This window comes from Festucalex cinctus, chromosome 14 (assembly GCF_051991245.1).
Source record: "Festucalex cinctus isolate MCC-2025b chromosome 14, RoL_Fcin_1.0, whole genome shotgun sequence".
Classification (NCBI taxonomy): domain Eukaryota; kingdom Metazoa; phylum Chordata; class Actinopteri; order Syngnathiformes; family Syngnathidae; genus Festucalex; species Festucalex cinctus.
In genome coordinates, this window is record NC_135424.1 from 17,952,501 (window position 1) to 17,965,381 (window position 12,881).

Here is a 12,881-nt window from a genome sequence, read left to right on the forward strand (position 1 = left end):
TGAACAGGCAACACAGTAGGAAATCACATAGAAAAAGCTGAGACGACGGTCAGAGCGACAGGTTGTGACGCATTTTTGACACATCCCTTAAAAAAATAAGTGGCGTGTGAATGATTTTGTTCCCAGTTTGTAGTATTTGATTGATTATGTACATTGAGTCATTGGAGTGCCACTGTATGACCAATATTTCAAACAAATGACATCAAATGCAATCAAATACAGTACTTCAACAATATGACATGCAATGTGAAAGAACATACAGTATACACATAAATATATACAGTAGCCTATGTACATAAAATAACATGTATACATCCTACTGTTTTGAATTAATAAAAAATAATATTTTGAAGTAATTTTGTTAGTTTTAATGATGCTTTTGCTGATGTTTTTAGATTTTTGTCAGGGTACCGTTTCAGTACCGGTATCGAGGTATTTTATGCAGGTATAGTATCGAAGTCAAAATTTTGGTATCGTGACAACACTAGCCACTGACATACAATAAATGAACAACCAATACATCGTTTTTGTAGTAAATACGGTAAATAATTTTCGGACAGTGAGCTAAATGATCCCCAGTCTTAGAAAAAGCTCTTACCATGATACAGTGTACTTCAATACTACTGCACGTTACAACTTCAGTCGTATTTCCACCCATTGATGTTAATGAGTGTGTCAGTTGAGGTTAAGGGATAGAAATCTAAACAAATTCAAATTTCTTGTGGCTATATACAAAATGAGAACTACATTATTCTGCACTTCAAATGCTAATTGATTGACCTTTTTCATGAATCACATTAATCACATCTTAGATTTTTGATTAATCATGATTAATCACTGACTTAAAAATGCTTTTTTTCCCCAACATATTTTACCCGCTAAATTTGAAGCGCACCTGTTATGTGTTAATTTTTTCAACATTTAATGTTATGAGGACGTCTTCAAATTTTATATTCACTGCACATGCTTATCTGGCTTTTTCTAATCAATAAATTATTTGCATAATTTAAAATGGAAAAAAAAAGACCTACGGCATATGTCAACATTTATTAAATGTTTTACTTTAATGCATGTAGTTATGTTTATTGCTCAAACTCCAACAGCTACCTTTAATAAATGTAACCATCCACTGGCGGTTGAAAAGGATCATCTGCGGTCAAAATTAATAGTGTGATTAATCTGTGGTAATACAATGATTAATGTGATAATTTGTTGTGATTAATTAATTAGTTAACGCTTTACCTTTAACAGCACTAGATTTAACACAAGGCTACATAATAGACTTGATCACTAATAAGTTGGCATGATGTATCATGTGGTGACATGCTATGAGGTCAAAACGTATCTGGTCAATGTCATAAGTATTTTTTTTTTATTATTTTTTTATTTTTTATTTTTTTATTTATTTTTTTTTAAATATGAAGATGAAAATCCACTACAATTAATGACAACCTGTAGCGTGGAGCCCAAGGACATTACCTGAGTTTCCTCCCCCAGAGATGTGATGCCATCACACTTATTTGTGGCTTTTGCTGCCTTCACTTTGGTACACAAAAATTATGACCTTTCCCCACATGGTGACATACTAGAATCAGTAAGTTCAAGTTGTCTGTAATTAGAAGCAAAATCAAAAGTTTGTGTTCGTCCTCAGAATTTCCATATTGTTCTGCTCGTGAGTGGAAATCCTGACAGGCTGTTGGACACCCTGGCCATCTTGTCAGCGTCCACTGGGAACAGCTTTCCCTCAATATGTTGTTTAGAGTTACACCCAGCAGCCGCGTGCTTGTCGCAGACCAAGTTGCCACACGGAGTCTGTAGCCCACAGTGGTGATGGCAGAATAAACAAATCAGACAGCTTCTACAAACAAGCCCACTGTAGAATTTCGAGTCGTTTCAAGCAGGCTCACATTGGACTCCCGCTGAACTCTCATGTAGTTATTTTATATGGCTAGTCTCCTAAGGTCTTATGCTTAGCAAATAGCAATATGGCAATATTAAACATGAGCATTGTGAGGACAAAAGCATGAAATGCTCAACTTGAGATTTCTTTAATTCCTTACAGAATCCCTCTCTTAAAAAAACAATTTTACTCTCAGTACAGCCAATTTATTCAAATGTGTCTATTTAATGCTTTCGGGGCTTTTATTTGTATGCGTCCTACTGGTGAATAAGTGCTCCGTCGACGTCAAAGTGACACGAGCAGCTGGGGCGGCGCAAGCATGCTGGAGGAGGACATGGAAGTGGCCATCAAGGTGGTCGTGATGGGCAACGGTGCTGTGGGGAAGTCCAGCATGATCCAGCGCTACTGCAAGGGTGTCTTCACCAAGGACTACAAAAAGACCATCGGGGTGGACTTCCTCGAAAGACAGATCATGTGGGTGATGAGAGATGGCGATGCAGGCTGACCCTTGGGTGACTCATTTTATTGTCTGCCTGGTTGGTTTCAGTGTCAACGACGAAGATGTCCGTCTTATGTTGTGGGACACGGCAGGACAGGAGGAGTTTGCCGCCATCACTAAGGCGTACTACCGTGGTAAGAGACAAACATTCAAACGGGTCAATATTTATTTCATTGCGTGGTCAATATTCGATATTGGTGCACAAACTAGCAGTGTTGTTGCTGTTCACTCACTGGCCATAAAATTAGGTACATTTGTTTTAATGAGCTGTATCATAAACTTGCAAAAATAATGCTTTTTATGGTATTAAGTAGATTGACAGATTAATATCTATGTGCAATTAATTGAAATTAAATTAGAATTTCAATTATTACACTCCACAATTACAAAATCAGCATAATCTTTAAAAAAAAAAGCATGATTACTAGAATTTTTGAGTTGTTTAAATGTATACATTTGAAGCTTTTTTTTTTTAATTTTAAAATAACTAAATAGTTTTTTTCATCCAAAAGAAACTTGCATAATTATAGTGTTTCAAATACTTTTATTTGTCTGAAATGATTTTTTTTTTTTTATTTGTATTTTAGTTTAAACATTTTCTTGTTTTGTACCAAAAAATAAAAAATGATCGTCCAACTGCACAGTGCAGATGCTGTACTCCAACTGCAAGTTTTTGCCAACATAAATAAGTAAATACATATTATTAAAGAATATATATATTATTATAAATTCTGTTTGGTCCAAAAGGAACTTACATAATTATAGTGTTTCTATTTTTTTTAATTGGTCTCAATATTTTTAAATGTTTAAACATTTTCTTGTTTATATAAATAATCGTTTGAATAATCATGATTTCAATTATTGCCAAAATAATTAACGGCGTGTGTGTGTACATATATATATATATATATATATATAATTTATTTATTTATTTATTTGGTCCTCTCTTCACGTTGCCGTTGCATGGAGACGTGCGCGCTCCATGCAGCCGCAGCGCGACAGCGGGGCTCTTTTTTTTTTTTTTTTTTCACGAGTTGCACCTGTCTGGCCCCATCCCATGAGATATACAGGGGATAAATAAATAAATAAGAGCTATAAAGTGCTGTTCAGTGTGTGATTGACGTTTCGCTCCCTCTCGCTATTGGTCAATGCTGTGGAACCAAACGGACGACGACGTAGGTTGTCGCATTGTGCGTCAAGACGAGCAAAAATTCTAACATGGTAGACTTTCGTCGCGATGGTCATGAACCGTCCCGGACAACAGGCGACCAATCATTGAACGTGGCACACCACACGGGCGATGCTACGTCAAGACAACCCCAAATCGTTCACGACATGCCCCGTTTGTCCGCTACACGTCGGTCGAGCTCAAATCGGGCTGTTTTCTTGTAGTCTGACCAAGGCATAAATGATAGGTTTAAACCGTGATTATCCGAAAAACTATTATCCCAAACTCGGTTTATAACGTCGTTACCTCTAAATGAAATTCCTTACAGATAATTTAATTCAGAAAAAAAAGTAAAGCAGGTTTCCCTAATGAAGTATCCAGTGGGTGTTAAATTCAATCCAACAAGCAAATCTCCTGTGACAGTGTCCCGACAATATGCAGGTGTTGAGATTAAATTATGTATGGAACTCGGCGGTGTGTTTAACTTTGCAGGCGCCCAAGCGTGCGTGCTGGTCTTCTCTACCACCGACAGAGATTCTTTTCTGGCCATTGACAATTGGAAGGAGAAGATTGAAGCGGAGGTGGGAGACATCCCCACAGTTCTTGTACAGAATAAAATTGACCTCCTGGAAGAAACCGTTATTAAAAAGTAAGTTGGGTCTCACGTACGCCAACAGTAACACACGTGGATATAAATAATTAACGTTGAACTAGTCTTTATTTTAATTTTTAATATTTTTTTAATTAACTCATTCAAACCCCAAAACATGTAAACATGTTTTTTAATACTCCCAAAAACACATTTAGATATTTTTTTTTTTTTTTTTTTTAATGCAAGGACATACAGAAAGCTTGGATGCAGCTTCTGACATGAAGGGGTGGCTTAAAGCAATGGCAGTTATTATGAAAAATGGCCAGCAGGTGGCAGCAGATTATTAGAGATCAGCCAGGGCCATGTTGCAACAAGCTCTTTTTGCCAGTGTTTTCACCAGGAATGTGAATATTGATGAAACTAAGCTATATTCTAATGCTAATTGCTGCAAAACCGAAACAGATACAAATATACTTTTTTTTTCCTGATGAAAGAAGAGACTGTATTCATCCTTTTGGTAAGTTCCATGTTTTTATAGCAACAGAACACAATATTCTGTGGGCCTTGCAAAATCAGTCCAAATCTAGTAAAATAGGGAGCTAAAGGGGGTTTCTTAAGTCAAAATGGCTGGGAGTGAATGAGTTAAAATAATAATAATAATAATAATAATAATAATAGTAATAATTTAATTTGTATTGCAGCGAGGAAGCGGAGGGTTTGGCCAAGAGGCTCAAATTGAGATTTTACAGAGCTTCGGTAAAAGAAGACATGAATGTAACGGAGGGTAAGTGGTGACTTGAGATACGAGTTATTTTTTGTTTTTTGTTTTTTGTTTTTTTTATAAATTATACACATTAGAAACATTTTTAATGCTCAAAGAAGTACTCTCATTCTGTGTGGTGTGTTTTTTTTTTTGTATTGATAATTTGGTTTTCAGTGTTTAAGTTTTTAGCTGAGAAGTATCTTCATCAACTCAAACAGCAAACAGCAGAGGAGACAGAGGCAGTGCACTCAACAAGCAATAAAATAGGTAAGAAACATTACGGTCAGGGTCTGTATGTGTTTATTTTTGCTTAGCTTTTTTGTTTTGTTTGTCGTTCACACACTGTTTTCCACACAGGAGTTTTTAATACCACAAGTAGTAATCTGAGCAGCCAGAGCTCCAGCAACGGCAGAGAAGTCATCACACTGCGACCAAACAAACAAAGGACCAAGAAGAGTAAAAACCCGTTCGGCAGCTGCAGCCTCCTCTAGATGAGCATCATTTTTTTTTTTTTTTTTTTGTGCTGACCACCCACTGGTAGCATCAGATAGAAACCAAAGTGCAAAGCTTGGGAATCACCTCGTGACACTAACATCATGTTTAATCTCCTTATTAAGATTTTCCACCCATATTGATGGATGAATTTCATCGACCATACATTTGTACTTGTATCAAGGTATGTTTTCCCAATGAAATAATACAATCCCCTCAATTTTACTCCACTTGTTTCTGGAGATTTCAGCTACTATGTATTATAGAGGACAAGCTGAGTATTTTAAACACTCTAACTAGGTATATATCTGTAATAAATTCAACAGCCGGTCAAATGTATTTTTATACAAATCACTAAAGTGTTGAGTGATATTTTGAAGTGTTCACAGCTTCCTGGTGCCAATTATTTACCGTCTTAACAGAGCAGATGTTTGAATCTAACCTTCAAATACAGTAATCTCTATCTTGCTAACATATAATCAAAAATGATTGTGTGTACTTATTGTCCACTCATCAATTTGTCATTTGAGCCCAATGCACTTGAGCTCCTCAAGTTGCTTTCAGCTCTAGGCCGTTGTTGTTGTTAATTATTGCTACTGTTTTGTTTTTTTGTTTTGTAGTTATTTTTCAGTGTGTATTTAGTGCCCTATAATGGTGAACTAAAAGACTGCAAGGTTTTGAAGCACGCAAACGACAGTGCCGGAGACACTTTGCAAACATACCACAAATTACTACTAATTTATTTGGAGTTAGCGCGAACAACCCACTGAACAGATGCTAGAGTGAGTGGCGAGGCAAGAACTTGCTGGAGTGGCTAACAACCAGCTAACAAGAACTAGTTGGAGCAGCTAGTGGGAGAAGCTAGCTAAAGCTACTAGCCAAAGCAAAGCAAATGGGAAACATCTCGAGCTGCGGGAGCCTGAATCACGGGACTACTGACTACCACCTGTAGGCCCCAGCTGTAGAAGGGAGGCGCCGGTTGACCCATTGGGTCCACCACTAGCTGCAACTACCCACCAGAGGCTAACTACGTTTGCAAAGTTTTTCTTCGGGTATCCGTAGCACAAAGATGGCGGCCAAACATGTCAGCCTCCCGTAAAGCGTGGCACAACCTATGTAAGATTACGATTACTAGACCTACGATTACTTTTTTTTTTAAATTTACATTAATGAGAAACAGCTGGGGTTTTTTCAACTATCACTCTTTTTTTTTTTTTTTTTTTTAATTAATGAATTATTAGTTCACCACTAGATGGTGCTGAATACTTCACATTGAGTCATCAAAATTGTTGAATTTGCTGAACAGACATTAGTCACACTTAGCATGCTTTGGGTGTGCTGACATATTCAACTAAAATTCAAAACCTATGCTTAAGCCATTTAAAAACGAAAATTGTTGTTTTATCGCTTGCTGGTCTAACAAGCACAAAAAATGTCCAAAAGTTAAATATCGTGATGTGAACTCATTTCTAAACTTCCTTTATTGTATTTATATATTACATTGGCGAATTACACATTCGTGCATATTGTTTTTCTTCTTTTGGGGAAATTATTCTCGCATGCATGGTGGGATATCATCTAACATTGAAATATTACTACTGGTGTACACATTGGACATATACTATTGAAAGAAAAGTGGTGTACTTGTGTTGCATGCAAAAGCCTTCAGTGATGAATCAGTGAATGTTCCATTTTGATTGCAAAGCCACAATGCCTTAATCATGTTTACATTGTTGTCCATTGACCTCAAGGGAACATTATTATTATTATTATTTTAGACCCCTAAAAATAGCCTATACATCACATTTGTACATAATTAAGTTTACTTTGCCTTTTTGTTTTTAACCGAATGGACTTCATGCACTTTATCAGTAAAATATCAGAATTAGAGTATCCAAGAACCAGGAATTAAAATGAATTATAGTTATGTGCTGTCACTCAGGTGTTGTATGCATTTCTGTGTTGCTGACTATTCTTCTTTTTTTTTTTTTTTTTTTTTTTTTTAATCGGTTACATTTTCACATTTAAAGGGGAACTAAACCCCAAACAGTTATTTTTATATGTTCTATACAGCCCTGCTAGTCTAAACACGGTATATTGATTACTATAGTATTGCATTTGTGGAATTATGGAGTAGCAAAATCCACCTGTTTTTATACATCGCGGGGTGGCCATTTTGCCATTCGCAACTTGGCTCCACTTGCAAATGGCACATGCCAAACTCAGAAAACAGGTGAGCCGTGATTGGCTGTTACCTGAGCCCTTAGCAACGCTGATGTCATTTTCAGTCAGCAACAAGTGGCAAAATATCAAGATGGATAAAAACGAGTGGATCATTTTGTGCCCTGATTCATATTCCCCAAACGCAATACTAATCAGAATGCTGTGTTTAGAGGTGCATAGAACATTATAGTCAAAGACAATTTTAAGGTTGAAAGTTTGTCTTAACTACTTGTTGCATTTTTAGTTCTAACAAATGTAACCTGAAATGTCCCACGCAGTTGTGCTCCAGTTGTCATAGGGAGAAGTGAAATAAAATCATCTATTCTTTACTCTGTTTTTAGGTTTGCTTTTTTTTTTTAATGTCTGTCAATAAAACTTATTAAATTAAAATCTGACAGCAATACTTCATATTGATACAGATTGCTGTAACATAGTGAATTTTATGTTTCCCAAAAAAAAAAATGTTTTATTCACTTGTGCACATAAAAAACAGCTTCATGGAAACAAATCTTCAGCTTAATGTGACTTGTATCGTCTTCGTGCATTGGGGTAGTGCAGTTAAACCTCAAGATTGTGATTAACAAAAACATTTCATGATGGTGTCGAGGTGGTTTTGGCCCCAAGGTACACTACAAAATATATGCATCCCGTATCAGGGTTTGCTTAAGACGGTTTTGGTGACAGTTCCTATTGAGTGCCGTTGGTTTTTGGCTCTTCTAATTTGTGGTGATCCATGATCTTTATATTCTTCTCGGCATTTCCAACGCTCCTCAGCAGCATCTCCAGCCTTCTCTTGATCTTCTTCTGGTCCTCCAGAGCACAGCTGATGACGATGGCCTGGAATTTTTGGTCGATGGGCACGGGGGGCGCGTCGGTCACGCAGGCCGAGTGCAAGGCGAGGAGCCTCTGCCTCGACTCGGCCATGTCGACCAGCAACTTCTTCACGATTTCGTCGATGATGGACGTGGCCTTGCGCAGGGCCTCATCTTGCTGGCTGTTCCTGATGGTGCCCACGTTGATCTCCACCGACAATGTGCGGCCCATTAGCCGGTCTGCAGTCAAAGTTAGCTCTTCTTTCTCTCCTGAAAAATAAATAAATAAATAAATCACAAAACATTGTCTGATGATTTTTTTTTCTCATAACATCCACACTCATGTCCAGATAACCTCGTTTGTACGCAATGCAAAAATGGAACGAATACAAACTCACAACTGAAGAAAACGCAAGTGTGCAAAAAAGTGGAAGTCATTGTGAGCTCACCGGCACTGATGTTATGCATTTCTTGACTGTTCTGTAAGGATTGGATCATTTCCAGGATGCACTCCCTTTCCTGCTCCATGGCCGAGGCTGTTTCGCGAAGCGCCTCCACCCTGTCACAAGCGCACATTTGAAAAAAGATGAATCAGCACAGCACCACAAATAAAAAAGGCGCACATACTTTTACAAGCTAACAATAATTGACATTCAATAAAACGACAATTTTTTGCTTCCAAACATGTCCACGCGTACGCAATGTACCATCCGTAGTCAGTTACCTCATCTCCAGTTGATCCAAATTCGCCAGAAGTTGTCCGGCCCGGTCCGCCATGGACATCGTTCTGTTGAACTTGCCGGATGACATATCGTTGAGTTTCGCTTGTATTTTGACCTGGGCCATAGCAGTGGGTGGCCGAATGTGTATAATATTCTTTTACAAAGAGTCGGCGATCCTGTTCTGCAAGTCGTGTTCCGAGTAGTGGGATTCGTCCGACCCGACCAGCACTTTGTTGTGTCCGCTGTAAAGTCCGACTGACTGCCCAGGGGAACAATGCCAAACATGGGCATGGACTTCCTCCGCTCGAACACGCCGAAGTATGCCGAAAAGTCCCGAATACGATTGCCCTCCAAAGTAACATTTCTGTGATTCAGGTTTTTTTTTTTTTTTTGTTTTTTGTTTTTTTAATGCGTACATTTCGGACTTTATGCTAAAAAAAAAACAAATAAAAAAAAAAAAAAAAAAAAAAAAAAAAAAAAAACATCAAAAGTAAGTAAAGTCTTTTTAGGTGAGGTTCAACATCTCTAAAGAAAGAGTTACTGACACAACTGCAATGAGTTTACAAGTAAATTCATCTTTGGAGGATAAAAATTAAAAATGTGACGAGTCATTTAAGAAGTCAGCATTTGTTAGCATCTGATGCTAGCGTATTTGATTTTGCTGGCATACTGTTCTTAATGCTATTGCCTGGAATGCACAATGCCTGTTTTCTCAGGTTTATTCATGTTGTAAACAAGACATTTTATATTTCAATTCAGACCATTGACAAATTGTTGCTCTTTCAATCGGCACTTTGCGTTTTGATGTGCTCTGTAGATGAATATCTCTCTCTCTCTCTCTCTCTCTCTCTCTCTCTCTCTCTCTCTCTCTCTCTCTCTCTCTCTCTCTCTCTCTATATATATATATATATATATATATATATATATATATATATATATATATATATATATATATATATATATATATATATATATATATATACAATGTTGGAAATGGGTGCACTGTGGACACAATACCAAACTCGAAAACGCACGTTTTTAACAAATAAATATACTTCTGTGAGCATAACTCGCAAGGAAATTAGAATTTTCGGCCATCTCTGTCATCCGCCACCTCTTCTCTCTTGTTCGGCTTTGCAAGCGGTTCAGAATGCGGCTCGGCACCTCAAGGCACCACGTTTGATTCCCCCAAAAGCGGGTTGCTCTGATACAATTGGCTCCTGTATCTTGCGCTGGCCTTCAAAATGGCGCACGGCTCCATCTTGTGGACACATTTGGTATTGATCGCTCTGCTGACGTCAATATCTACTCCACTGAAACGCAAATAAATGGGAAATGGGGAGAGGGGGCCAAGATGGCGCCGTGAGAGGACGTGTTTTGCCGAGCTCTGTTACCAACGCTATTTCTGTATGGTGAAATGTTATAGACCATCTGCCCCTGGTAAGATAGAACGTTAGAAAGTCGACTCTGCTTGTTTATGTGTGAAACGATGAGTAAAATGCCGAGCTTGGGCAATGAGAAGAGGAAAACGCGTTCTGGGAACGAGAAGGCCTTGACATCCTGCAGCGAAGAAGTTTCGGCTAAAGCGGCTAAAGCTAACCGTAATATCCTTATGGACAGTTGCCACGATTATGCGTTGAAAGAAGACTTGTCTCTCAAGGTGTTGGATGAAGGCGAGTTTGAAGAGAATCCAATTACCCCAAGTAAGTCACCTCCTGGTAAAAGAGGCAAACATGACGACGTTGGCAGTGAATTTAGTGACTCTACTGTTGCTCCGAACACCATTGCCTCACTTGCACTGCTGATTAACAATAGGTCCGATAAACTTGAGGCACTAATTCAAGAAAACAAAGCTGTAATTACGGATATGCAGAAAAAGATCCACTCCATCGGCGAGGAAGTTAACAATGAAAGGGAAAGTTGCTAAGGTTGAGCAGCTCTACCAAGAAGAAAAGAAACGTGCTGACAGTTTGGAAAGGAGAGTCGTTGACACAGAAAGACATACTCGGCGCTGGAATCTGCGAATCAATGGCATATCTGAATCCATAGAGAATCAGCAGGTCCGAATGGAAGTGATCAAAATCTGCCAGGCTGTCTTGCCCGAGGATAAAAACCGTCTGCCAGAAGTGATTGACACCGTCCATCGCCTTGGCTCCAAGGATTCTTCGAGGCCCAGAAGCGTGATTATCCAGTTTTCATCTCGGGTTCATAGGATGGCGTTGTGGAAGGCTGCGAAGGATTCCCGATACCTTCGCGACAACGGCCTGCGATTCGCCGAGGACCTTTGCAAGATCGACAGAGAAAACCAGAAGAAAATGTGGCCACTGATCGCAAGCAAGGGAAAGCTGCTTACTTTGTTGGTGGTCGTGGGTTTATCGAAAACAGGGAAATTTCCCCCCCACTTTGACACTCTTTGGACATTGGGATTTTGTTTTTGATTCTATAAACTCTAATGGGGGCAAGTTCATTTGATGAGTAATAGGCAACGATTTTCCAGATGGGTTGGGTTTCTTTTGTTCGTTGTTTGGAAGTCGTCATTATACATTTGATAGTGGATGGGGTTTGAAATATTGATGTTTTTTTGTGGTGTTGAATTTCACATGTTTTTGATTGTTAATGGTACAGTTCTTGGTGCTATTCTAATAGTGTTAAGTTACTTGCGACTTAATTGTCTAGTATATAGTTGTTCATTTTTGTGTTAAACTGTCTTTATCTTTTGTTTCTTTAAATGCCAGGGGTCTAAGAGATAATGGGAAGCGCAAAGCCTTGTTTTTGTATGCTAAGCAACGTAAAGCTGACTTTTTCTTTTTTCAAGAAACTCACTCCACTGCAAACGAGCACAACTTTTGGAGGTCACAATAGGGAAACAACATATGGCTGTCAAATGGGTCGGAACACTCAGCAGGGGTTGGCACTCTGGAAAAATAACTTCACAGGTAACATTCTTCACTCGGAAATTGATGATAATGGTCATTATATATGTGAAGTTATTGACTTTAATAAGATTATCTTAATGATTGTCAATGGTTATGGTTACAATGCCAGAGAGGAAAACCAGAATTTTTTTTGTACAATTGAGCAGAAACTTCTGGTGTGGTTACATAAATTCCCAAATGCTCTACTTTTAATTGGTGGTGATTTTAATGCTACTCTTGATAGTTCTTTAGATCGTTGGCCACCAAGGCAAAACAAAAACTTGGATTGTTATTTGAAGCTATTTATGCAAAGATTTGACTTAATTGATATTTGGAGAGAGAAATTCCCAACTGAGAGAGTATTTACATGGTCTAACAAATCAGGTACTTTACAGTCTAGGATTGACTACTGGTTGGTGTCCAGTAGTCTTAGAGAGAACACTACAACACAAATTCTGGCCACTCCTTTGACTGATCATAAAGCTGTACAAGTCTGTATTTCTTTATTTTCTTCTGCTCGCCATGTTCCCTCATATTGGAAGATGAACAGTGCTATTTTGGATTATGATGAGGCGAGATTAAAAGACTGATTCAGAAATATTGGAACGAGGCCCAAACTGATAACAAATATAGTATTAAGTGGGAAGTTTTGAAATTTGAGGTTGCTAAATTTGTAAGAAAATACAGCTCTACCTTAATTAAGTGGAGAAGAGCAGAGGAAGAGGAGATTATTTCTATAATAACCGCTTACTCAGAAGTCACCTGAATGTCTGTCTATTATTGAAAAAGAAACAC

General features: G+C 38.1%; 2 protein-coding genes across 3 annotated transcripts in view; one reads left to right on the forward strand and one right to left on the reverse strand.

The window, feature by feature from the left end:
* Window positions 1-7,966, forward strand: part of rab23 (RAB23, member RAS oncogene family) — a 9,457-nt gene extending 1,491 nt beyond the window's left edge. Inside the window, exons 1-7 of one of the 2 annotated variants that reach the window (XM_077495312.1) lie at window positions 1-61; window positions 2,173-2,374; window positions 2,448-2,533; window positions 4,060-4,216; window positions 4,861-4,943; window positions 5,097-5,189; window positions 5,280-7,966. The exon at window positions 1-61 is cut by the window's left edge and continues 1,169 nt beyond it. In XM_077495312.1, coding sequence (XP_077351438.1) covers window positions 2,220-2,374; window positions 2,448-2,533; window positions 4,060-4,216; window positions 4,861-4,943; window positions 5,097-5,189; window positions 5,280-5,413 — 708 coding nt within the window. In that variant the 5' untranslated portion in view covers window positions 1-61; window positions 2,173-2,219 and the 3' untranslated portion in view covers window positions 5,414-7,966. The remainder of the gene's footprint in view (window positions 62-2,172; window positions 2,375-2,447; window positions 2,534-4,059; window positions 4,217-4,860; window positions 4,944-5,096; window positions 5,190-5,279) is intronic. The other variant, XM_077495311.1, reaches the window with a different exon arrangement.
* bag2 (BCL2 associated athanogene 2) lies at window positions 6,206-9,420 on the reverse strand. Its single transcript, XM_077495313.1, has 3 exons — window positions 9,174-9,420; window positions 8,899-9,008; window positions 6,206-8,719 (listed from the first exon to the last, which is right to left on the reverse strand). The coding sequence occupies exons 1-3, from the start codon at window positions 9,293-9,295 to the stop codon at window positions 8,325-8,327; spliced, it is 627 nt and encodes a 208-aa protein (XP_077351439.1). The 5' UTR covers window positions 9,296-9,420; the 3' UTR covers window positions 6,206-8,324.
* Window positions 9,421-12,881: the final 3,461 nt, after the last annotated feature.